The sequence below is a fragment of the Poecile atricapillus genome, chromosome 4, assembly GCF_030490865.1.
Source record: "Poecile atricapillus isolate bPoeAtr1 chromosome 4, bPoeAtr1.hap1, whole genome shotgun sequence".
NCBI classification, from domain to species: Eukaryota; Metazoa; Chordata; class Aves; order Passeriformes; family Paridae; genus Poecile; species Poecile atricapillus.
Window position 1 is genome coordinate 23,253,762 of NC_081252.1, and position 26,824 is coordinate 23,280,585.

At 40.1% G+C, this 26,824-nt stretch overlaps 1 protein-coding gene across 2 annotated transcripts in view; it reads right to left on the reverse strand.

Annotated features, from left to right (window-relative positions):
- Window positions 1-5,480: 5,480 nt before the first annotated feature.
- SNCA (synuclein alpha) overlaps window positions 5,481-26,824 on the reverse strand; it is a 62,835-nt gene continuing 41,491 nt past the window's right edge. For both annotated transcript variants that reach the window (XM_058837911.1, XM_058837912.1), the window contains exons 5-6: window positions 7,082-7,171; window positions 5,481-6,113 (exon numbers count right to left, since the gene is read on the reverse strand). In XM_058837911.1, the coding sequence (XP_058693894.1) occupies window positions 6,081-6,113; window positions 7,082-7,171 (123 nt within the window). In that variant the 3' untranslated portion in view covers window positions 5,481-6,080. The remainder of the gene's footprint in view (window positions 6,114-7,081; window positions 7,172-26,824) is intronic.

Below are 26,824 nucleotides of genomic sequence, written 5' to 3' on the forward strand. Positions count from 1 at the left end.
GAGTTGTTGCTCTAGTGAACAGCAACTGCCTTTGCACAGACTAACAGACTGGAATCATCATTATATTTGAATTTGTTGAGCTTTCATAAAACTGAGAATGAAAATTGAAGGCTTTCAAAAGTCCATTTATTTCACACCTCAGAGCACTCAGTTATTCAAATAAAAGGTATCATTCTCTTGCTGCAAAAATCTGGGCCAGAAAGGAACTCAAGTTTTGGAACAAGGAAGCTGAATAAATAGGAGGAATTTTGTTTCAAGGGTTTTTGTCAGAGATGCCATCACCTTCCTCTGCTAAGCAAAGTTGACACTTACTTAGTGGACTGAGATCACAGATTTCATTTCTTTTTGGCATTATTATGTATTGCTTGTAAATCACTGTTCTTTATATTCTCACCATTAACATGTTTTCCTGTGTTACTCAACAGCACTGTTATGCCTTTGTGCTAAGGCTGCTTCTTTTGAGATTTTTCTGGTTTTGGGAAGTAGGCAATGCAGCAATTTCAGCAGGATGCTGTCTTAACAACTGCTAACATTAGATGACCATCTTTGTTGTTTTTACAAGGATTCATGGAATTTTACAACTGAAATTCACGTGAATAAAATGCCAGGCCAAAAAAAAGAGGATAAAATCCTAAGAGCATTGTGCAGTTTCCTCTTCTGTTTAGAAGACTGATAAAATCAGATTTCATATTTTGTTTTTCATTTATTAATCTAGTGCACTCCTCGGTCAACTGCTTTTGTTTTGCTGGTACAGAGGATTTAAAAAACATAAAAATAGAAAAGGAAGTTCAGCATAGAAAGCGAGGTCTCCTCCGACAGGACAGGAATTCTGGCTCACGGAGAGTGAAGCATCCCTGTTCTGAATTTACCTGGTTCCTCGAGGTACCAGTCCCTGGAAGCACTGTAAAGCCATGGACTATTTTCTATCATTAGCCTCTGACACCAGAAGCAGTGCCTGGGGGAGGGAGGCAGGATGAATGCCAGCCAGTTCTCAGCAAGGCTCTCATGACTGGCTTTTTTTCTCCAGCCTCCTCGGCCGTCCTTGAACAGCCTCCCCTTCGGGCACTGCCTCTGCCTTGCCGTGTCTTTGGCTGCAGTAGGGATGAAGCACAGCAAGGAGGAGACAAACTGTCCTCTTTTCAGAGAGAGGATGAAAGAGTAAAAACCCCAGCCCCCCAGGCATGCTTACAGCCTCATCACAATGTATTAGACACAATGGATGGAGTAAAATTTTGCAATAAAATGGACACTCAGCAATAGGTAGAGGGTAAGATCTGAACTTTTGAAAACTTAGCAGATTAATGGAGATAAAGAAACCATGGGATAGTGATGAAGAGAAAGAAAAAGAAAAGTTGAGGTATCTCAGCAGCTGCCTTTTCATAAAACATTATTCTAGTTAAATCTCACATTAATCATCAGAAGCACATGGGTGCTTTGGCTTCCTGTGAAGAGCTCTCCCATGCTGCAGCTGAAAAACACATACTTGTAATCTCAGACATTCACCTTTTCTGCAGAAATGTACCCTACAGATATATCAGTTGCTGGTAGACTCTGACCTATGCAGAGATGTGAATATTAGTGGAAGATCATGAAACCCCACTTTAATGCATCCACTGGAGGAAGCATTTGTGAAAGCATTTATTTCAACATGGGAGAAATCTCATCTGACCTAGTTTCCTATTCTGTTTGTTACCTCCTGGCTGTCTCATCTGAGGTTCCACCTGCTGTTTCTCCATCTGCCAGTCTTTCTTATATCAGAGGAAACTTCTGAGTTAGACGTTAAATGTCAGGCAGGCTGGAGGAAAGTTGTTTATGTCTGCATTTAAACAGACGATATTTCCATTAAAAGTGCATTATGGAGACACTAAAGGCTAAGATGTCATTTGCACTTGGTTATTGCAACTCACAGGTAGGCCCTGCTTGTGTGAAAACTCATACTATTATTTCAGACCTTTGTACATCCAAGCAGAATGACCACACCCTGTGAAGTTCATCGTTAGTGTCTTCTCTAGTAATATTGAAAGCCTCAAACTAGGGACCAAAAAAGTTACCAGGTAATTTAGGTAAAGTCACTGGAATCCAAAACCACTAACAGGGAACCACCTGTTTTCTCCCACTTACCTCCTAAGCTATTTCAGAGCAGCACACAAAGAGTTAGTTTGGATTAATGTGTGAATAAACATCAATTACCTGAAAGAATAATTAACTCAAAGGTTGTAGTACTTAAGGGCAACTACCCCATTCAAACCCAGCATTTAAGGTATATTTTGCCAGCATACAGCACCACAGCTATGCTGAAAAAGTCTGGTAAGGGCTAAGATATGGGATTATTAAGGTCTCTATCCTTTCTTTCTTTTTTTTTTTTTTCTCCTGCTACTTTTGCTATTCTTAGATATTTTGCAAAGAACTTCCTTTCAGCAACTTAGGGATCAGGGAGCATCACCTCCACCACATATCATCTCTCTGACAAAAAAAATGCTGTATAGCCAGTGCCTCAGGAAACTCTAGAATCAAGAGTTTCAGCAGTTATTTTCTCCCAAAAAAAGCATACAGAAAAGAACTGGAAACTCACCATGTCAGTGCAGACTGCTACACAATTTGTATGAGAAGATCAAATGTATACAGGAGCTACAGCTGTCATAACACATCCATGTGAAGCCAGTAGGAATCTTTTCACAGATTTCAGTGAACTTCGGATCAAATCTTAGGGGCAATTAAGTAGTCCTGTTTTGTATGTTAAGATTTTATGAATATGTGTAGGCAGCCTTTCTGTACCTGTCTTTCGCTGTGCTCCTGGAATGATTTCAGCCATTAAAGGGGACAGCTGTGGATCTTCCAGTCTCCCAGTTCTTGGAGGCAGAGGTCTCTGAGTTTGCTGCAGCTGTTTGACCCACTGCCCATGTCTGATTCTCCCACATGAGAATCCCTAGGCCTAGACTGCCCATGCTATGAAAACCAGGATGAATAAAATCTGTGCTTCCCGTAGAGATACAGGCACATTACTTTTCTTTGAGTTTATGACTTAGCAATTTACCTTCATTTGCCTACAACTGTCTTGAGGGAATGAAGGAAAGTCTTGGTGTGGAGAGGAAACTTTTGAAATTCATTATATGAAAGTCATGTAACACAAGTATTAACACTATGATTTACAGTAATAAAAACATTATTACAATGTGTTTAATTAGGAACCATCACAAGACCAATTAATTTGACAATTAAAGTTGTCAAAACAGAACAAAAAAGCAACATGTGTTTTTCCCCTGGAGGAGTAGGATACAGTGAGACTCATTATTAACTCTTAATTAGACAATAGAAGATTGCTTTTGAGTTAAAATCCAAGCTCTTAGAAAAAAAGAGCTCCGAGTTATATTCCTCTCTGGCAGACATTGTTTAAAAAAATTTTTAGCACACCAGCAGAAGCATCTGAATTCAGCAGTAATATTTAGTTCAGCTTTAGCACCCAACACAGTTCTGACGTTTGCCACCTGCATGCCAGTATCCATCTCACTGCAAGAAAGACACAATGACACTTGGTTTACCTGGAAAGGATGGTCAGGCAGCCCTTAAAGGAATCTAATTAAAATGCAGCTTGTTACCAGAGCAGTGCATGACACTGTGTTGCCATAGTAACCAGGATCCCATGGACTTTTGGGGCCATCTGAGGGCATGTTTGCAAGAGGCACACAAGAACCAAACCCATCGCCTTTGGTACATTTTAAATGACCTACAATCTCTGAATGATTTGCTGATATTACCAATAAAAAAAAATTAATTGTTACATGTTCAGAAAACGGACCAGTCTCAGGAAGAAACTTATTACTGTTCCTTGTGATATAACGCTCCCCACAGCTTATTTAAGATGTGCACAACTTATTTGCAACAAGTGAACAGCCAGTTTAAATTGATTTCCTGATAAAGAAACAATAGAGAAATCAAGACCTGTGGGCTGTGGAAGTAAAGATGAGCAACAGAAATACATATTCTATTTAGGCTGCTGTTTCCAGTGTTATTTTCTGAAGTACCAGGCACAAGACTCATCTCAGTTGCTGCTTTTGGTGGATGATTCCCTGCTGCCATAGTGGGGGAAAAAAAAAATCACACTATAGCACTGAGCTTTTCTTTCCAAATCCTTCTCCTAGAATAGAAAGATCCTTAAACAACACAAAGATATATATGAAAGCAGTATGTTACATTGTAATTTTATAATACAATGATGATATAATACAATGTAATTTTCCAGGAATGCAATCAATAGATTTGTCACTGAGGCATTCATTTTTCACAGTAAAGATGTCCAGGTCAAGAAACTCCTTTGACATATCACCTGTGAAGGAGACTGCAAACTGTTGGCAGGTTGCTACAGATTACCATGAAAGACTTCTGAAAAGAAACCACAGGACTTTAGATTTCATCAAGCAATTAAACTATTGATGAAAACACCTGAAAATTGTTTAAAATGATCAAAGGGATTTTTCATTGCTTTGAAGAAAAATAAAAAAGAGCTCAATAGCAATTCTTCTGAAATAAATGAAATCCCTGAGAAATATTGGGTAGGGACTGGGTGATGGCATGGGAAATTGAAGCACTGATTTTCTAAGCATCATGAAACCAGCGTGTTCATGTGATTTTGGTACACAGTACTACATCATCAGTTCCCACTGTCTACCTGATGGGATGGGCACACAGTTGGAAAGATCTGTTTCATATTTGGCATGATTGTACCAGGAAGGTTACAGAAAGCCAGAAAGGAGCTCAGCTCCAACAAGTTGGAGAGCTCATCCTCCATGGGTCTGTGTCTCTTTTTGAGCATACCAGTAACACACATTATGTGGTTGTGCCTAAGTTTCCCCACTTTCAAAACCAGACAACGCTATCTACCTGTTTTAGAACACTGGAAAGAGCAGCTGCAAGTCAAGTTCAAAACCTTAAACACAAAACCACTTCAGGTTAGAGGTGACACTTGATCCAAGATAACAAATAATAAAACATGACAGAAGCAAAACCATCTTACATTTAAATCTTTTTTCTATATGGAAAAATATCCAGGCAGCACATGTCTAAAAATGGCCAGTAGACTGTACTTCTGCAAAATAGGCCTTCATACAAGACAAATTCATTGCAACTAAGCCATCACTGTATATTCCAGCACTTTAACAACCTTGCAACAGCAATTTTTCAAAGGACCTCATGATTTCCTGATAATCTGCTGCAGCCCATTATTAATGGCTTCATTCACTTTCAGGTTGTCCTTACAACAGCAAGTTTATTAGCCCTACAAACAAATCTGTCAGCAAAGCTGCACCCAGCTGCAGTAGCAGCCCTGATTTTCTCATTCTTCACCATGTTTTTTGTACAGACTGGGCATCCATTTTCTGATTTTGCTCCTCCAGTTCCTTCAAAAGAAGCAACACAGCTTAAATGCTTCAACAGGGGCTTTTGGAAGGGAAAGGTGCTGTTAGAAATCATCACTAATTTAGAAATTAATTTTTAATGGGTTATGTTTTATTTGCTTCAGTTGAACACCATTATTTACAGACACAAGTTAATAAAACACATCACAAAACAATAAAATTTCAACAGCTAATATTTATAGGTGCATAGTTCATGCTCAATTACTTTTTTTATATGTATAATACATACACATATATATAAAGCTCTCACAATAAGTCATCTCTGCACAGAAAGAATAGTCATAGGAAACAAATAAAAACTGTATCATAAACAATATCAAATTACTGACAGCCTATCAACAAAACATGTACAGAATTAGAAATAAGCAGTAGACACTTAGGTGTTTTTACGTAATATTTTCTTTTTTAACTTTTAAACTTGAAGCCACAATATCCACAGCACAACAATGACCCTGCCAACCGGCTTTCATTTCAGCAGGAGGGAAATGCTGAAACAAGGTGGATGCAGTCACAGAAACTCCAATCATTGCTGATGGAAGACTTCAAAATACACCGTAAAAACTGTAAAAAAATTTAACGACTGGGCACATTGGAACTCAGCACTTGTACAGGATGGGACGTCTTTAGTAGTTAGTTGATTTCAGGTGATAGAAAGGGAGGAAAGGACTCTCATGCTTCAGGTTCATAGTCTTGATACTCTTCCTATTGAGGGGGAGAGAAATCAACACAAATGGTATTTCAGATAAAGACATCCTGTTTTCTCTATTTATTCTATTCCTGGTGGAATCAATGCCCAAATATTATGGATTCTTATGTGACCAAGATACGAAACATATTTGGACTTTGTTACATTTCCCAGATTCTGTACTGTCATGATACTTGGAGAAGAATTAGACTTTTACAGTGAATAACACGTCATTCAGCTGATGCTGACAGGAACTCCTAAGCCCACCCAAGACAATTCAATTGGAGAGGAAGGAGGACTGCCTCTGGGCTGAACAGCACACCAGGTGCTGCACATCCTCATATGAGTCAGTAAATAATGTAAAAGAGGGTTTAACTATGGCCACATGAGAAGCATCCATAATTTCAGTGATATTCAAGATGTTGTATTCAAGCCTTTAAGTCTTTTATTGGATCATGGCCTAAATTATTTTATACCTCTCATTTCCAGTCTTATTATCTGCTCTACCATAAAACTGCTAGTGCAACTACCAGTGTATCACGCCAGACACTGTAGTAATATTTTAAATAGCCCTTTCATAAAAACCAACAAAATAATTTACTCCCATAATTGCATTAACTCAAGACCATGCTTCACAAAGCACAATGCATTGGTGAGTGGCCAAACTATTAAAACAATCTATGAAGATTCAGCTTGTCCTGGATTCCCAATTAAACACACAAAACAGGATTCCTCAAAACCCAGAACAAGTGTTTTGAAACACTCAAAATATTTTCCCATTTAACTTCTTTACTATCAAAAAAGCAATTAATTTTCTGATTCCCAGCAATATACCTCTGGCAGATCTTGGCCAGAGAGACTGTTTCTTCTGTGCACTTGCAGCTCCCAGCATCAGCCTGGACCAGGGTCATGTAACTCGAGCATGCAGCCTCCTCCTGTGTCCTTCTCTTACATGCACCCACAGAAAACACCACAAGAGATTTACCTCTGGAGGCATTTCGTAAGCCTCGTTCTCAGGATCCACAGGAACACCTGTATTGTTCACCATTCCCTCCTGCAGGAAACCTTCTTCATTCTACATTTAAAACAGGGAAAGAAAAGTGACAGTGACTGCTTGCCTCATCATTTCCACCCGTGTGAGTTTCCTCCCCATCAGTGGTTGACTTCTTGGCCTGTCCTTTGGTTGTGGGATGCTGCCAAGGGTTGCGGGGAGTGAGGGGACATTAGCTGCAGAGAGATCTTCCCCATGATTCACAGGGGTATCTCCATGGGAATGACAACTATCATCTTTTTGAAGAGCTGAGACCCCATTTTTCCCTTGTCAGGGACAGGCCAAGAAGTCAATCTGAATAAAAGAACAGTACCACCACCAACTTGCTGAATATCTTTGGAAAATATTTCAAGCCCACAGAAATGCTTCAGTCGAGTCATGAAGCAAACCAAAACAAATGTGTTTTGTGTCTTAAGAAACTGATCTGGGAAACAAAGTCCCACACAAACAGTTCAAGTATCATTTTAAGTTATCACCTATTAATTCACGTTTAACTGCTTTGGGGAACACAGTATGCAAAAATGCCTGTAAAAACAGGCCAATATCAAGACACACAAATGAAACAGCAATTCAATTATTTATTTTTTAATGGTAGGGACACATCCATCGTCTTGTAAACCATTGTTTATTTTAAAGTGTCAGTCTTACAATTTTGCAATACATTGCAGAAAGGGGGAAATATGCTGATTTTTTCCCTCTGTTTTAGAACTTATCTGTATTGGAAAATGCTTTTTTCCTTTAATGGGTCATACCTTTACATGCTTTCTTATGTCAGCCAGCATGTTACTCTATGCACTACTGGTATATGAAAAATGGTATGGTACCTTTTACCCAGCTTCTTGCATTTTTTTCTTTATTATAGGAACACTTCTATTTTACACAGCAATTTTAGTAAGAGATTCTTGGAATTAACAAGATGGTAATGTTGTGAGGAATAACATGTTGAATAAGATTACTAAAGGAAGATTATTCTAGAACTACGGATACTCTGCACCATATGAAACAAACACAAAGGAAAAAACCCACAACATTTTAATTGGGTCAATCCTCTTTGCACTTGTTACTCCAGAAGTTCACAGAGAAGAAACATGAGTGCTGCCAGAGCAGAGGCTGCTGGAGTTCACCCTGAACTGTAAGAAAATTGATATGAAAACAGGCAGAGTGTCTCAATGGCTCTATTGTGACCATGCTGATTTATAACAGGTGTCAATCTAGACAGAAACACACTAAAAACCAATTACAGACACTCAGGAAGAAATTAATTTTAAAACCCCCACCTGGTAGAATAGACAGAAATACAAAATTAAGTAAATCATAAACCAGACTAATGAGGTAATTCTTCAAAATCTACAAATTATAAGATAGTGGTGCTAAATTAAATTTAGGATACAGACAAAATGAGGATAAGAGAAGTTAAACCTGAAATCCACCTCTGAAAGCTTAACACAATATAGATTATAAAATGCAAAAGAGGTGGCACTAAACCCTCTTTACCTTCACACAGTATTTATTGTGCTTCTCCATTTGCCACATATTGGCTCCCTCTCTGGTTTAACCAGGTGACCTTAGTCAAAACACTCTGTTCCTCACTTTCTGCACCACCCCAAGCTCAAACTGTTACTTCATCTACCAGATACCAACCCTGTTCTTCCTTGGATCAGTCACCTATCTGATACATGTGTAGGTATGCTTATTTTTTATCCTCATCATCGAAGTTTACGATGTGCAGAATTTATATCCATAATATAGATTCTTCTCTTCAGCTCTTATTTCAGACTTTAAAAGGTCCAGTATGAGGAGATATCTGGTCCTATTACTTCTCTGTGGGGCCAGATGTGCTTTTTCCTTTGGAGGTAAGCAGCAGAGTCTGTGTGGAGTCTGCTCTGCCAAGTTCCCTCCAGGCAAACCCTGCTCTGAGTCAACACCCTGAGCTGCTCTCTGGCAGAGACAACGTGGACAAATTCCAAAAAGCCAAAGGAGGCTGATGAATAACGTTGCAAGTACCTTTATTTAGATATCGAATAGGCACTGGTATCTTCCTGAACTGCCAAAAAATTCGGGGTGTTCAACATGAAAGGTAATTTTTCAGTCTTGAAATTATGAGGAAAAACTAGGTTCAATTACACTTCTGCCTCATCTTATTAAAACACTTGATCTCCTCATATTACTTGATTTCAGTATTTACCTACCTTAGCTTCTAAACAAATTTTTAATAGCATTTATGCCTGTTTGCTTTTACGAAAAGTAGCATCAATCCCTATTAGTTTTGACTGAAATAGCCAAATAGAGTGTGCAATGCAAATTTTACAGCTGTTACTGTGCCCTTGATCTAACAGACCAGCTCTAAGGACCTAAAGCTCCCAGCACGTGCTCTCCTGCTTAATCCAAAATATAATTTAATTCCTGCTTCCCCCAATCATTAAGGAACAGCTTCAGCTAACAATCAGTTCATGAAGTAAACTGTGCCCAAAACCAGGCTTGAGGGTGCACAAGAAAGCATGCATGCAGCTTAATGTTATTTGTAGCAGGAAAAAAAAAAAAAAAAAAGCAAATGAAACTGCCAGGACATTATTAATGACAAGGAAAAACACTTTCCAGCTGAAATTCAAATAAGAGCTTCAAAGTTTCTATGCTGTTTTTTTGTTAGGAACTTCTGCAATGGATCTGGACTGTCCATCAGGATTACTGAGACACAAGGCCTGAAAGAGTGAATTTATCATCTTTCCAAGTCCCTTTAGGAAGTTCAGGACAGAGATTTCTCTACAGCTTCAAATAAAACAATCGGCAGCACTAGAAAAACACAACATCAACCACAGCACCACTATTTTTTCAAAGGAAGTAAATCAAAAACCATAACAAACCTCCAAGGGAACTCCTTGCCTGGGAAAGGTTTATCGCCTTTGCCCAGCTGCAAACAGCAACACAAACTCCACCTCTCAAGTTGATGTCACTGCAGTTCAGATGAGGATGACATTAGTCAAGGTTGTCTGTTACATAAAAATGTATAGCAAATGTGACAACCTCATTCTGAATGGTGGCATGCCCTGCTTCTGATGTACAGTCCCCCAAAGTAAGGGTATCACAAAACGAAACCACCCAGCAACGCAGAGCCATCTAAGGTACACCTTAAATCATAATTTACTTCCTTTAAAGCAAAGAAATGCAATTTTACATTGTCATGATCAGTAATTCCATATCCTAATTCAGTTATGCAAGAGGAAAACCACCCAAAAGACCAATCCTTGTCTTAGTTCAAAAGATACATTTTTCTCTAGAAGCTGCAACCTCTCTCAACCACACTGAAGGGCATTTCCAGAGGGAAATATTTTTTTATATTAGATCATCTGAAAAGCTCAACTAAAGCTTCTCAGAGATGAAGGCAGTTTTTAACTGGGGAGCATGAATTCTTGCTGGGAAAACACTTTTAAAAGGGAAAATTACAACTCACCCAATAAACCCTGTGTTAGAAGAATGGTGAGGTGAGGACTTCTGCTTGTCCCCTAAGGTTTCCCTTGAAGAAAAATGAATACCCACCTATGTATCAGTTCGAAGCATGGTCACTCTGGGTAGGTCTTGTATTTTGACTCCAGAGAATCTCGTGCCCTCAGACCCCATGTTACAGGAAAAAAGCTTTTGCACTATCCCAAGCAGAGTAGCCCACACTGCCATTCTCAGGCATTAACAGGAGTGTCACTGTGCTATCAGCACTTCTGCTTGCATGTGCCCATCAGACCTGCACAAAGCCCATGTGCCTCCAGGACACCTGGCAAGCCCACCCACCCTTTTCCCAGGAATCTGTGGCAACTTTACACAGTGTATACCCTCTCTTTCATGAGCTCTCATTTTACCAAGCAACTTGGGTCCTTTTATAAACAAAGGGGAGATGGTGTCCCACCATTGTGAAGTGACATTTTTGCATGACCCTGGGCACCAGATGTAACTCAAAGAACAGGTATGAATATAATTGTTCACAAGAGCATGAAGCAGAACTGCTGCAATGGCTCCAAAATACTGATTCCTCCTCTTTTACTATGGTAATGAATCCTGCTAAGGTCTGTGCACAACAGTGTGAAATGACACAGTTTTGCAACAAAACAGCAATCAAGCTAATTAAAAACTCCTCCTGAAGACCTGACCCTGTTAAAATACAGAATATTTGACAAAACTTCAAGACTCTTCCTTTTACCATGGATATGTCACCAAACAGGTCTTTCTTACCTCAGTGTTTTTGGTGAAAACTGCACCTCATTCTTTCCCTTCACTCTCTTTCCCACCTTGTAACACTCTTGGTGGAAGGGAAGAGACTGTTCAAGATCCCCTATCCATGGAAAACTGACCAAGTGGTCCACTCCTGATACTGCTCCTATGCCAGCACCTTGTAGTGAAAGGGTCACTTTAAGGAGAGTGCATTCTGTCCTCTTGGTGATGTGTTGGTGTTGTAATGCCAAGTTATTCCCATCAGGAAGAAGGTAATTTATCCCATGGCATAGACAAGAGCAACTTCAAAAGGAAGCATTGTAATTGCAATTTAGTGGCTGATCTAAACACTATACTTTGCCATCTCCCTGGTTAATCATGTTTTTTCTCTCCTTTATGAACACTGATGGACTCTTAAAGTCATGCATAATTCTCATGATTACTGTAGACTAATTCCTTCTGGAGTGATTCTACATCCTGAGATAAATAAACCAGGCTACCAAACTGTCTGCTCTTAAAACACTGATACTGGCAAGAGGCAATCACCTTGGAAGCCACAAACCACAGAGGTCAGAAGAGACCTCCAGAAATCACCCACCTTGCTCAGGGCCACTCCTGATAGAGTTTTAACCATTCCCACAGACAGAGACTCCACAACCTCGCTGGATAACCTCATCCAACGTTCAACTGAATACGCAGTGAAAAACCTTTTTTCTGCATTTAAGTGGAGTTTCTTGCATTTCATTTAGTGCCCACTGCTCCCTGCCATTTCACTGGGCACCACTGAAAAGCCTGGTTCAATCTCCTTTATCTCCACCCCCACTCATTGATAAACTTCCCCCCCTGCGTCGAAACTCACATTCATGTTTCACAGTTGCTGATTTTATGTATGGAATTTCCCATACAGATATTGTGGGAGGACCTTGTCTGTAGCTGAAAGCCCTACGACCTACAATAAATAAGGTGAGGCTTGCCTCAAGCACCTAAAAGATTAATGTAAACTGAGAAATCATAGTTTGTTTCAACAAAACAGATTATTAAAATTCGATGAGCACTGGTCACTCTACATCACTTGCCAGTCTGTTATTGAGTGTTTTATAATGTAAAACTGTGAACCAATTAAATTTGATTGAATTAAATCTGTGTAAATTAATGAAATTAAAACTGTGAATCAAAAAAAGCTATGAACCAAGACAAGAGGCATTATGGAAATAGCAGTGAACTAGAATAGGGAAAAAAGCTGGTTTACAAGGTAATCTTCTGGAAAGTCCTTTGAGACCCCAACAAAATGTTCCATGCAAAGCAGTTTAACACAGTCCAATCTGTTGTACATACACAGCAGTTGGTAACTGTGGGAGCTCAAAATAAGAAAACACACATCTAAAAGCATGATTACCTTAAAAAGTTATCACATACTGATAGAGTAACACCTGCCTGCCAGCCATGGGCGTGTACATCTTTGTGAGCCTAGATGTTAATTGCAGCCCAATATTAGTGAATTATTGAATTTGCTGTTGTTACAGTCTGGATGATTGCACTAGTAATCTGTCTGCATTTATTTAGGGATAAAATTGTTTATCCCTAAAGCTATTGGTCTTGTGCCTGCTACCGCATCCCAAACCTACAACTGACACGGCTGCCTCAAGCCCTTACAACTGGAAGCTCCATTTCCCTACAGCTTGACTAAGCCCATTTCATTTTAGTATTACCCACGTTGTGAGAGCCTTTGCCAGGAGCTGTCAGTCATTATATGGTGGAGTTTAAAGTAAAATTTTGGGATTCCTTTTTATACCCCCAGTGCAGCTGTTATTGTTCCTGTGCAAATTTGCCTCATGCTACAAGCTGATTAACAATTTGCTGTGCTTATGGGTTTAAAATTCCCCTTTGAAAATAAAATAATTTGCATTCCTTCTCCTCCAAAATATACTCCACCTGAATACTGTACTGAAGTGAAAAAATAACTGTCTTCCCCATTTTGTACATAATTTTTTACAGATATTTTGACCATAAAGCCCAACTTCTCTGGACGGGAAAGAAACCCTAGAACAAAAAATCCAACAAAAGGAAAACCGAAGATTTCTTAAAATGGCCTCAATTCATTTACTTTCCTAGTCCTAAGATATTATATTCATGGGACTGACTGAGTGATACAGTTATAACTGAGTTGCCAGGTCAGCTTAGGATGCTTTAAAGCTCCTGCTCATTCATTGCAATAGTCAGCGCCTCCAAGACTCAGCTGTAAATGACAAAGCATCATCATCAGTCCAGTTGTTTCACTCCAGAGATAGAGATGTATCTGTGCACTAGCTAGAAATAAAGTTAACTGTTTTAATTATCCCTAAGCAGAACACCTAAGTGAAGGAAATGATGAGGAAGCATTATGTGTGAAAGAAACTAGCTGTTCCAGTGCACAACTCATTTAGAGTACCAATAATGAAATGAGACTGTCTCCCTCCTTTTCCTCAAATGGAGAGTTGAAATGAAGAAGAGACATTTAATTAAACAAATAAGTATCAACATTAGCACAATTCCAGTGAAAGGCTAAAATACTGCCTGCAAGTTCTACAGCTGCATTCTGATTTGCATTTTTATGCCTTTCAGTTGACAATGACAAAAGTGAAAAGGAAAACAACAGAGGCTTACAGAGAGAGGAATAAAGTGCTTGTGGTAACCTGTAACCACAGTTCCACCTTGGTGTCTACAAATAGGTGGAAATAATTTCTGTTTACAACAATTTACAAACTGTTGTAAATGCCTTGAAAAAAAAATTTCAGTACAACATAGATTATATATATATATTTTCTTTCCTTTCTTTAAATTTCCCCAGTATTACTTGTACAGATAAGATGCCTTCAGAGTACAACAGGAACATTTCTGTGAGAAATCAAATTTGCTGAAACTCAGATTCATATTTGCACTAACCAGGCTGGTAAAGTTCATAATTAGAGCTGCTGGAATGTTGCTACTTGTTGATAAATGATGATTACATGGAGAACCTGCTCATTGCAGAGGCCAGACCAGAAGTTCTTATGAGTTCTACAGAGATGGACATGTGCATCAATTCCAGGTGACTTAAAGTAAGAGGCTGCCTAGGGCCTGAGTCAATGTGACATCAGCAACACGTGTGAATGCATCCAGGACACGCAGCCCTTTCAGCTTCATCCTTTTCTGCATCCCAAATCCGTGGTGACATTGAAAACTCCATGAGAAAGAAAAACCTAGAGCACATAATTTGGAAAGACTGAAGTTATTTCTAATTGCAATATAGGGGGAGTGATGTTAACTAAATGTCACATCAGAGATGTGGCCCAGATCTGCCTCTCTGCCTCTATTCTCCTGAACAAGGTAATAATAATACTTTAGAGTAACAGACCTGCTCGAAGTATATCTGTTACTATACACAACAAATAGCCACTATCAACTTAATTATTTACATTCTCAAGACTGAAATTTCAGACTGTAGTTCCACTAAAATCTCCAGTCAAATAATAGCACTAATTCCAATAAGGATTTGGAAGAGGGGCCAAAGACTGCACTGAACTGTTTGCTTGCTCTTATGCAGTAAGAAGGAACAATAAACAGCCCAAGTTTATTTTTATGTTCTTACAATATAACTCAGAGACACCTTGCTAAAACTGAGTGACTGAAATAAATAATGTGCACCTCAATAGGAAAATGTGTAAGTAAGTGTCACTTAGGCCCTCACCAAATCAAAGATGATGGGCAAACAGTGCACAGAAAAGAATTACAAAGTCAAAGAGTAACATTAGCCAAAAATGTCACCTTAGGGCAAAAAAAGGGAAGCCATTCTCTCATGTATCAAGAAGGCCTATCCAGCCCCAGGGAGCCTTCTCCTGAACACAGAATTCAGTCTACACAATCCACTTGGCTGGGGATGTTGGGAGATCCCAAAGGAGAACAGCAGGAATGATCACATCCTTGAAGAGAGGAAAATGAAGGAATCTGTCAGATGCTATGTCTGTCAGGAGCTCCATGGAATTAGCTAAACCCATCTGTCCCTTTCTGTAATGGAGGAGTCTCCATTCTGTGTGAACCCATTACCAAGAACAACCTCCAAGGATGGTATCTGAATGTAACCTTCATTAAATAAAACTAGAACACAGCACATGACCCTGATGGATCACATTAACTAGAAGAATGGTACACATCAGCTTGGAACTCAGCATAGAAATGAGCAATATTGGTCAGACTTGGCTCTACTAGGTCAGTAAAGATGATTTTAAATAGTGTGGTCTCAGCCAGAACTCCAATGTTATTTTACCATACTTATTTAAAAGTCTGAATATCATAATCAAAATTCAATGTTAATTCCAATTTTTAGTACAGATAAATTCCAGAAGTTATTGTATAGACTCCATGAGCATATATTCTCTAAAAAAAAAGTTAAAGGAGAAAAATTAATTTCCTCTTCAAGAATTCTCCAGTTACACAAACAGTTGATCCAAAGCTGTATTACCTAAATCAGCAACATCTAAACCATAGCTACTTCTCCTAATCTTAGAAAAAGTCCTGTACACAGAGCTGCAGACCCAGCCACCCTTTGGCATTATGAACAGCATGAGTTCCCACTCACATGGCCCCAGAGGGAGCACACATTTCAGCTCTGTATCCTGTCTCCTTTGACTGTAGTCACAAAGCACTGAAGCAACATCACTCACTCCCAAGGAAATTCTTAAAGAAAGGGGAAGATTCTCTCTTCAGGCAGTGGGAAGAGGGCAGGTTTTTCTCCCTTTTGCTTTTCCCTACAGTATGAGCAGACAAGCTAATGCAATGAGAACTGATTCATTTGCTTGTACTCTCCATCACACTGAGCTGTGGGCTCACAGGTGATCTAGTGGCAGGTAGGATGTCACCTTCAAAGGCTGGAATTGATTGACAGGACACGCTATGAATTAAGTGGTCACCGTTCAGTTATTATCAGTGAGCATCTTCTCTAAAGCATTCCTTCAATTCCAACCTATTACAGCACTTTACCCAGCTGGGGAATTTTAAAATATATTTCTTCTACAGAGTAAACCAGCACTTACTTAAAAAAAAAGCCCTTGCAACAATTATTTGAATGACAAAAGTTTCAGGAGTATTTCCTGCAATTGTGATCTATTCAGCAGCAGATCAAACACTACAAAAGACTAGAGAGACAGCCTGCATTTTAAATTTTATACTCCTGAAGCGACACTCTTCATCTAGAAGCAAGTACACAACTATTCTGAGCTTTCACTGGATTGGGAAAGGTTACTTCACAGTTCAGTGGCATGAAACACAAATATCATGAACATCTCTTCAGCTTATTCTTCTCCCATAGAAGAAGAAATAACTCCTTTTAACTAAGTGGAAAGAATTTTTTAATAAAGTCTACTTAGTAAGGTGTAGTATGCAAGGAGACTCTTAAAGTATCAGTGCCTAAATATACAATACAGAAGTATTTGTGTTGTCTTTCTCTCCTACCCCAGCACTGCTATTGTTTTCTTTGCTTTTCACTTCTGGCTCAGATGCAAGAAAGCAGCAGACTGAAGTCTGCCATCCTCTACACTGCATGAGAGTGGATTTCAAAGCAACAGTTTCCCAGGCCAAATTCTGCTCTTAGTCAGTATAAGCCTGGTGTAGCTCTCCCCCTCACCAAGCCACTTCCATACTTACACCTGTATGTCTGAGAGCAGCCTGGGTTTATGACCCCCTTTTCAGACACCTGCTGCTGTCCCAAAAGGGATGAACACCGGAAAAACCTTCACTGCTGCTTCACATATGAGAAGTCATGAAGAGTGCAAGTTTGGATGGCCTTTGAGGAGTCACACAAGTTGCACCTCTGTTTTAGGCAGCTTTCCCCACATAGTTCCCAACAAATGTCTGGGAAAAGACAAAGGTTTAAAGTAACAAACATTTGATACTGGGAAAAAAACAGTTTACCCTGACCCATTCCAATCTTCTCTGGGCTAACCCAGCTTTTTCTGTCCACACAACACAGTCAGGAACAACCTGTGGAGCCTCCACTACCCTGTACCTGTGGTACTCATTTATGAGAACTGCAGACAAGTTATACCTTGCTAGAGTTGGGACGTGGCTGCTTGGTGTTGGAGCAGAGTCAAGCGGGGCAGAGATGCTGCTCAGCATGTTGCTGAGGAGAAAAAGAAGGGCAAGCCCCAATGGTGCCAAAAGTCCAAAAACTACCTGAACCAGCATCAACTGATGATGATTTCAGACATAGATGAAACTTCAAAGGGGAGCTACTGCTGCACTATTTTTACCAGAAGGAGCCTTCTATTAATAAACTCTGTTAAACCATTTGGCATTAAAATGCAGAGCTGCTTTTAAAGGATCAAAGCATTGAATATTAGTAATTAGAATTGTTAAAATTACACTTTCCCTCTCGTCCTTATTATTAATCACAATAGCTCCCCAAAGTTCACCAGCAAAGCAGGGGCTGCCCCTGGAATGCATTTAAGTCACAGTGAAGTTATCACCATAATCTGCTAGAATTCACAGGAAGCAGTCAGTCCCACAGACACCAGGAACAAAAGGGAAATATAACTTTTCACATCTACTCTTCTGATTTGAGAGAGGGGATTCTAATCATACTCCAGCCCTCATCCCATTTATATTTAAGCATACCAGAAGAAAAAATGATGCACTCACACCATAGTGGTAGCACACAAAAAAGTAGTTGAGCTAAAAGAATTTATTCTGTTCACAACGTCCAGAATAGCAGGTAAAACCATAATTCTGCCAGGAAGTTTTGAGTGGAATACTGCTTAGTAATTGCACCCATTATACCATCTACTTTGGGGATAGATAGGAAAAACGAAACCACTTAGAACTCATGGCATAACAGTCAGCTACATGGGATTTATGGAAGCTCAGATCAAGCTGAGGAAGAACAATTTCATGTATGTCACATCAATGAGATGGATTACCAACAATGCTTATTCTATGAGAGAGAAGAACGTTCAGTTAAAACACAGAAGGAGTGAGAGAACACATGGAGCAAATTAGTTACAGTTGGTACAGTTCTTTCTCCTACAAGCCATACTTGCAGTTCCTGAACAATACACTGCCTGAAGCAATACAACATTTCCTCCATCACACTGAGAACCTAAATGCTGTTCTTTAGTATTTTCAGAACTGAGGATGAAACAAAACAACTGGCAGGATGAGTCCATGCTTCAGAAAAAGATGTGTACTTACAAAATGACTCCCTGTAGTTCAAAAACAACACAAAAACCTATCTGCTACTAGCCATAAAGATGTTTCTCTATACCTGCTGCCTGAGGAACATTTGGACAAGAATCAGAGCCAGATCTTGAGAATGACCCATGCAGATCTGAACCCAACTGACCTGAAAGACTGCCACAGCTGGATGTCCAAGTGCTTCTAAATGCTCAAGCAGTATCAGTTAGGCCCTCAGCTGGCGAGTTTACGGGCAAACACAATTTTAGAAATAACTCATAATAGAAAATATTCTATGGAATACAAGGCTAAGAGTAAATGTACTTTGACATGAACAAACAAACTAAATGAAATTCAGCATTATGCTGTATTATCATCTTTTGATGACAGCCTCCAAATAATTTTGTTTCAGTTATCTGATAGGTATTTGTGCATTCCCTCAATAGGGGTATTGCAATGGCTCTCATTAAAGTATGATAATTTTTGTAGTCAAGTAAACACAAATTATGTGTTTACTGTTCCGTGACATGCATTGTTCAACAAACAGATTCAATGAGGAAATATTGCAGTGATTTCTCTTGCACATGTGTATCATTTCTGATACAAGCAGGCAACAAACCAACTGGTCCTTGTCTGGTTTAGTTACTCATCTGCCTGGAATTATCCAAGAAAGGCAGTAGCATTGGAAAAAGCAACAGCTGAGTGCTCTAATGTTATTGACCTCTTTCCCACACCTGTAACATTTCAAACATGTGAAGTGTGGATGCTTAGTGGGCTACATTTACCTAAAGTTGCTTCTGCCAGGATGTGCTCTGGACCACTTAGCACCCTCAAAATCTTTTTACAGAAGAAGAACTAGTGCCCAAGTATCCAGAACAATTTTTCTGAGCAGATTATTGCAGAAAAGTTCAATGCATTCTTTGCAACAACAACAACTAAATCATATTGTGTGGCTACATGGTACTTATTTTCCAGCTGGACTTACACCATGACAAATATGGAAGCAATCTGATAAGAGAAGCTTGAAATAACATTACTACTGAAAGCTCAAAAGCTGATCTACTTCAACTTAAATTATTTTTAAACATTTAAATTCATTGTAAATTCATTAAATTAATTCATTTGATTCAGCAAAAGATTTTCAAGCCTACACTTAAGCAAGTAATAAGTTGTACAGAAGCCAAAGCTTTTTACACAGGTTTAATACTAACAGAATGCTGTAGCGAATCAAGAATGACCTTAAGATATCCAAAGTGTTTCAAGTGCCAAAAAGCAAACTACTTAATATGGTAAGGCAGGACATCTTGGAAATTTGATGCAAACCACTCTCATCCAGGAGACAGACTCAGCATGTATCCATCCATCTGTAATCTCCCAGATTAAATCAGTGATAAGTGAGCTCTTCTACTGTACCCTCATCACAATAGGAGCACTAAGATTCAGATATAAAGAGACAGTATCCAAACAAAATGTGTTCCTAACACCAGTTCCAACAACCCCGTGGAAACCAAGATTCAAGGCAAAGCAAATTTAGGAGACAACATTCCCCCAACGACTATTCACTGCAGGAACAGAATCCCTTCAGCACTTGAGGATTTTTTTTTACTGCTGCTGATTACCCTGTGCAGAGGGAAAATGCTCTAGTGCTTTGTGTTGTGTGGGTGATGCTCCCATTTCCCAGCTGAGTTTGGTTCAACATTTATAGAAGGGATAAAGTATTCTGAATTGGCTTCTATCAGTAAAATGACTCAGTGATCACTGTGCAAGTGGGAGGACTTCAAGGATTTGACATTGCTTCTCACATTCTTTCTGTCACAAATGCAAATGTTGGGGAATTTAAACTCGCTCCTATCTTGTCATTTTAAAATCCTAGAGGGACCTTTGATCAGTGGCCTGTTAAATATTTAGCAGTCAGGAAGAAGGGGTTTTTTTTCCCTTCTGTGATGGTTTATCTGGTTTTAAATCTTATACTGCTTCCTTTATGTGAATACAATGTATCACCATTTGCCTACCGTTTTCCTTAGAGAAAAAAAAAAATCCCTTCAATTAAAAATTGATCTGACTTCTAAACTAATGAAAAAATAAGACATAAGTAATATAAACAGACAGAAGATAGAGCTGTGAACTCCACAAGCTAGATAATCTGCATGCACAGAGCACATGTACATCTTAGGGGTTTAAAAAATAAATTTTAATTACCCTGTCCCCTTCAAAACTAAGTGCCTTGCAAATATTGGCTGGGGACATGCTCAACTTGTTGAAGGCAGCACTGCCACTACCCTCTTCAGAGGTGCAGGGCTTTGGTCCTGAGGGCACCAATACCTCTCTACTGCACTTGAACCCGTTAATCCCACTGAAGTACACGTGATTGTTTTCATCACAGTATTCCTCACACTCCATAAGGAGATGCGTCTCTCTAACCTACGAGCTGAAATTAAGCCCCAGGGAGCACTGAGCTGTAAGCAGCCCTGTTGCTCTGGCTCAACTCTGCCAGCAGCCTGAGGAGAGATGGCTCCTGCAGCCTCCCACACCAACCCTCTCCCGTGTTTGTTAGCATGCCTGTTATATTAATGACTCATCTTCATCGTAAAGCACCAGCTCAGACTTCTCATTAATCACCTTGAGTGCACTGGCTTCTGCGGTTTGCTCAGAGTCCCCGCTAATTCAGGCTTCAGCATTACAAACACAGCAATGGGGTTTGTGGGTCAGGCCCTCAGCAAGGACTTTACAGCTTCACAGAAAATACCTTACGGTCAGAATCTGGTTTTTCCAACCCAGTGTTGGGTAATTCCTGGATATTTTTTATGAGCCAAAATAACTGTGTTCGAAATGTGATTCTGAAATTGTGTGGGTGGCCAACTGGTCACTGCTGGTGTATTCCCAGGGATAGGCTCAGATAGAGAACTAGCCATGTACCATAGTCCACCTTTCCTGCAGAAAAAACACTGACTTAGCTTGTCCAACAGTATGAAAAACCTAAAGTACAGAATGAATGCACTGTACTGCAAATTGATTTATCCTTCAGGGGAAGAGAAACAAATTCTCTCAAAATATGCTGAAAAGGGCTCTGTATGTGTTATGAGAATGGGAAAGCCACTGATAAGAGCTGCAGGTTGTGACAAGGAAGCACTGACCTTTCATGGTCTGTGGGCACTTTCTCTTGTATCCCAGCCACCACTAGATTACATTCACAGTTCCTTTTTTACATCTCTTTGGATTTCAATTACTGTTTCTTAATTATTTCTGTACTGACTTCATTTTATTCCATTTTACAGATGACCTTTTTTAACGCTAACTACAAAGTAATACAACTTCCTACTCTAGCTTAAAATGGGTTTCACACAAATAAACTCCAGGGCAAAGTGTGCTGTTAGCAAAAACTAACAGCTAAACTAACTGATGTAAATTTATGTCCACCCACCGGTTAGCCCATCAATTTCTTCTCTTATAAAATGTCAAAGCACCTGTCAATCATGTAGACAATGTGAGAGGCTTCACCATAGGGACTAAAAGAACAGTTCTCTCTTCTAACTTGCCACACCATTCCACGGGTGAACCATTTGATACAGAGGTCAGATCCCAGACACGGTAGATATATATCAGAAACCTGACAGATATGTAAGCAATGCATCAAAGCTGTACCACTCCTTGACACATCACTACCTTAAAATACACACTAGATACCACATATGGGGTATCCAGCTAGAACCACGTATTTGGCAGGTGTATACCAGAGCACTTGCACTGACTTCAGACCCCATGACTGATCACTTCTCCATCCCAACAGATTCCTTATCAACCAATTTGTATTACTGGAGCACCAATTCCCAGATAGCTGGTTAACTTCAGCTCAAGAGATATGCTTCATCCAAGCCAAAAGCAGCCATCTTCATGTACAGCTCCCTCTACAAAGGAAGGGGACAGCTTCTTCCCTGACTGGGACTACCAGATTGAACCTACAAAAGCCTGTAACACCATTAAGGCTGGATGTAGCAGGCTATGTGGGTAACTCCCCAGATTTGTATCTTGAAAACACTACTCAATTTCATTCCACAGGACAAGTGTCTGCAGCTACCCTAAAGGAAGTGTTCATTCCTTCTTCCCTTGCCTGCTGAAAATAAGTACCTTTCTGGCACAGAAAAGACCCTACTTTTAGACATGCTACATATGAGCAATATATTTTGCTGTAAGACAACAGACTGAGACCTGAGCTCATGGCAGCAAAGGGGCAGCCCACACCTGACAACACTCACAGATCAGCTGAGCCCATGTCATAGGCAGCATTGCTTTTATGCCTGAAATACATTTTGTTTCCCCGTCTGCCTTAGATTTTTTCTTGTTTTGGTTTTGCACTTTAAGATTACTAAGTGCAAGCCCAGCAACCACGTGTTGTTGCCCCTCAAAGTCCCAGCTCCTCTGGTGAGTGGCCCCTCAGAGAGGACATCATCATCCTCATCTTGCTGTGCTTTTCACCTTGGAAAGAGCAGTCCAAGGCCAGTCAGCACTGACCCGTGTAAGGAATGCTCTTCTGTTACATGGGAAAATGTCCTGGCTGAAGGGGCCAGACTTTTCAAAGGGATGAAGCTTCTCTCCTCTACATCCCCAAAGGACTACCTGCCTTGCTCCAAGCCCTGCTCGTTGCTGGATGGCTGTCAGTGCAATTCCATAACACTGGCCCAATAGTTGAAAACTGCTAAAACGCACTACTGACTGAACCTATAACACCACTCAGCACTCCAGCTTGAGCAACATCAGTGCTGTGTCTTCATCACATCAACTCTGCATTTTAACTGACTCAAAGACTTGAAATCTCAGTAAACTATCCAGTGGCTGTCTGAGCGTGCCAGCACAGTAAGAGTACTCATGAAAATACTGAAGGAGCTTTCCAGTTCAAATAAATCAACTTTTTATTTCCTTCCACAACACAATGTTTTAAGTCAGGGCAATCTGACACTGTTCAAAAGCCCAAACTGAATCAATGGCAGTTAAAAGTTGTCTTTCTACATGGCAACTTAAAGCAACTAACTTCAGCTGCTGAGCTTGTTAAGGACACTTCCATGTCCAACACTCTCATCCCACCTGAGCTGGGACTGAGGCCCCTGCATAGCAACACCCCCCACGCTCACACAGAACAGCTTTCCTCACTGGCTGGACCCCAGGATTCCCACAGAACAGTTTCAGATGCCTCCATCTTTTAAGTACCTTAATCATGGTAAAATAACAAAATTACAGCTCAAGCTGGTGCCTCTGAGGAGGGCCTCAGAACAAAGGAGCCCCTGAGATTTTGTAGCCTCACAGTCTAAGGGTGGGAAAGTATGGAATCAGCAGCTCCTGCTGTGCCCCTGAGTGTCCAGAGCTCTGGCTGGGCCACAGGTCCCAGGGCCCTCTGTTGTATCTACCCACACCAATCCTTGCAATGCAGCTCTTCCACCAGCATATTCTGAAAAACTTTCTCCATTTTTTTTTCTTTTTTTACTATAAAAGCTTTGTTGACATTTGGGATGAAGTTCCTCAGAGAGCTCTACCAATATCTGTCTACCTTCTAAATATAATCTTTCTTCAGACATCTATCACATCCTCCCATGATACACACAGAATCTGTTCAAGCTTTTTGTACAGTCAGTGACAGATTTAACTCTGCACTTGCCAGACTGGGAATAGTATAGATGTGCCAGCACTTCTCTGACAACATTTATGTCCTTTCCCATCAATTATTAGACTGTGTAGCTAATTATTGTCTCCCAGCACCACAACACTGCTGAGAAAGAGCCTATTTCAAAATCTGTAAAGTACAAACAAAAAAAAAAAAAAAAAAGGGGGGAAAAAAAAGCCCCTCTGATGATTTCTCTTTACAAACTGCACAGCAGGAACCAGCTCCTAGTCCATTCCCTGGATAACCTCTCCATTTCCCAGATTGTTTCTTGAGGTTCACTTGGAAGTGTGATGTGCTTCACACTGCTACAAAGCAAAGTAATCCCAGAGGATTGCCATGGGTTTGAAGTCAAGGGTGTGCCATGTTTACTTGTGATTTCTGTTTGCTTTGGGAAGCCTTAGAGAGAAAAGTCAAAAAATAAAATGCTCACTGCTGATACAAAGCAGTGCCTTCCAAGCACATATGCTTGCACACATGCAGAGGTAATCTAGGTACCAGATGTGACCATAACAGCATCTCTGCTTTGAAAAAAATATGATTATTATAACTTTTTTTTTGGTGAGAGAAGGAAAAGGTTTAAATTCAGGTAATGTTCTTCAAAAGACTGCATTAGAGATGCAAAGATAAGCAAAGCACTCAGAAAATTATGAAACACCATCTGCTCTCTTTTATCTTCTAATGTCTATCAGCATCACCAGTGTTGCAAACATTAGTCACCCTCCTCATGATGTTGGGTGTTTTTCTTATGCTCTCAGCTTCCATAATAAAAATTATACAATAGCAGTTTATTTAAAATAAACTAAAAAAAAAAAATCCAATATGCTTAATGCCTGAGGAAAACTAGTGCAAGTCAGCAGCTCAGAAAAGCAGGAAAGTTTGCACTGTTTAGATAGAATTTAACTGCTAAAATTTGTAATGATATTAAGCATACTCCAGGGGCTATCTTTCCGAGTAGCTCAGCTTCCACAGGGGTACCAAAGGGATAACCACACTTAAAACCCAGGGTAACACACTCCCAAAAAATCTGCTTTTAACTGTGACCACAGAATATCCCAGAAGTCAGAGAAGTCAACCAAACGCTGTGCCTTTGGAAGCCAGGCAATACTCAAACACTGAGCCCCATATTGATTACAGTCTCATTATCTCCTCATGTGGGCACCCAGGAGAAGAAGTGCAGCCTCTGCCTCTCTTGCCAGCTTTACACTGTCAGGATTACATCTTACTCAGCTGCTTCACACAGCTTTTATTTTTATATAAAGTGAAGAAAGCTTTTGCTATTCTGAAACACAAAGTATGTCACTGCCACTGCCTGCTGAGACCAGGGCAGCCAAGGAAATGCTGCTCACAGGTGTTTTTCAACAACTCAGCACAGCTGAGCTGGGACCCAAATGATTTGGGCTCCTCTGTATGTAGCCAGCAGCTGGGAAACAAATCCATTATTGCCCTGCTCTCTCTCCCCATTGCATCCCTAGCAGAGGTGCCAGCCAAAACCTCAGCCTCATCCTTGGCATTTAATAAGATCCCAAGTCTTTAACCTCATGGTCCTGCTTCTCCTGTTTGAACTGGAAAGTAGGGGCTGCACCATGTGAACGAGCTCTGTTCTCTGCAGGCATGTTACAGCTGCATCTTTGCGGGAGGCTCCGTGACTCACGTCTGACTCATGCGAGACCTGTACCACCAGCAGCATCTATCACAGCCAGAAAACAGAGCACTTGCCCTCAGGTTAGGAGCTATTTTAATGCAGTGTGTATTAAAGAAGAAATATGCACAAGCCAAGGTAGCTGGCACAAGGAGACTTAAAGGAAGATGATGCTGCCCTGACCCCCACAACCCTCACTCAGCCCAAGCACTGGGGGTCCCACGAGGAAGAATAAACTGAAAACAGTCACCTCCCTGAACTTAATTTAACCACAGCACCCTGGTACCCAAATCCCACTCAGGACTTTTTGCATACACACACTTGAGTCCATATACACACATAGAAGAATGAACCTGAGCACACACTTGGTCCTCTACACAATCAAGTCCTGGTCTTTCTGGCACTCTGATTTGTGCAATGCATTTTTCAAAGTTTCATGTCTTTTCTGATCTGTATTTTTCAATGTGAAACAACAAAGTTTGTAATTTTCTTATTGTTACAGTTTCCTCCCTGCCCCTGTCAAGAGAGAGGGGAAAACCAGGATTTCAGAACATTTGAATGTTTCTTACAAAGTCACCTCCCTCTCTCCTTCCAGCCTCAATAAAGCACAGCCATTTCTCCCCCACATTTAAAACCACCCAGCTCATTAACTACTTAATGAGTTTTGTGCCTTCCTGCTGCAACAGCAACAAGCCTCAGTCTATTTTCCAAATTGCAATTTTTTTTTTTGTTGGCATTTCTAATACACAGTTTTGTGCACAGAGGTTTCCTGAGAGCCATGTGGGCCAAGACATGTTTCTTCACAGCAGGAAATACAGAAATTGGTAGAACAGCAGTACTAAAATTAAAACATTTATTTGATATGTCAAACAAAACCTACAGCACCAAACCCAGGAGTTCCTTCTTATATTATACTAGATTAAGAAAGCACAGACAAAATGTGTAAAATATTGCGGAAATAGAAAATTTGAAATCTTATAGGGTATACTATATTTAGCAATATAAT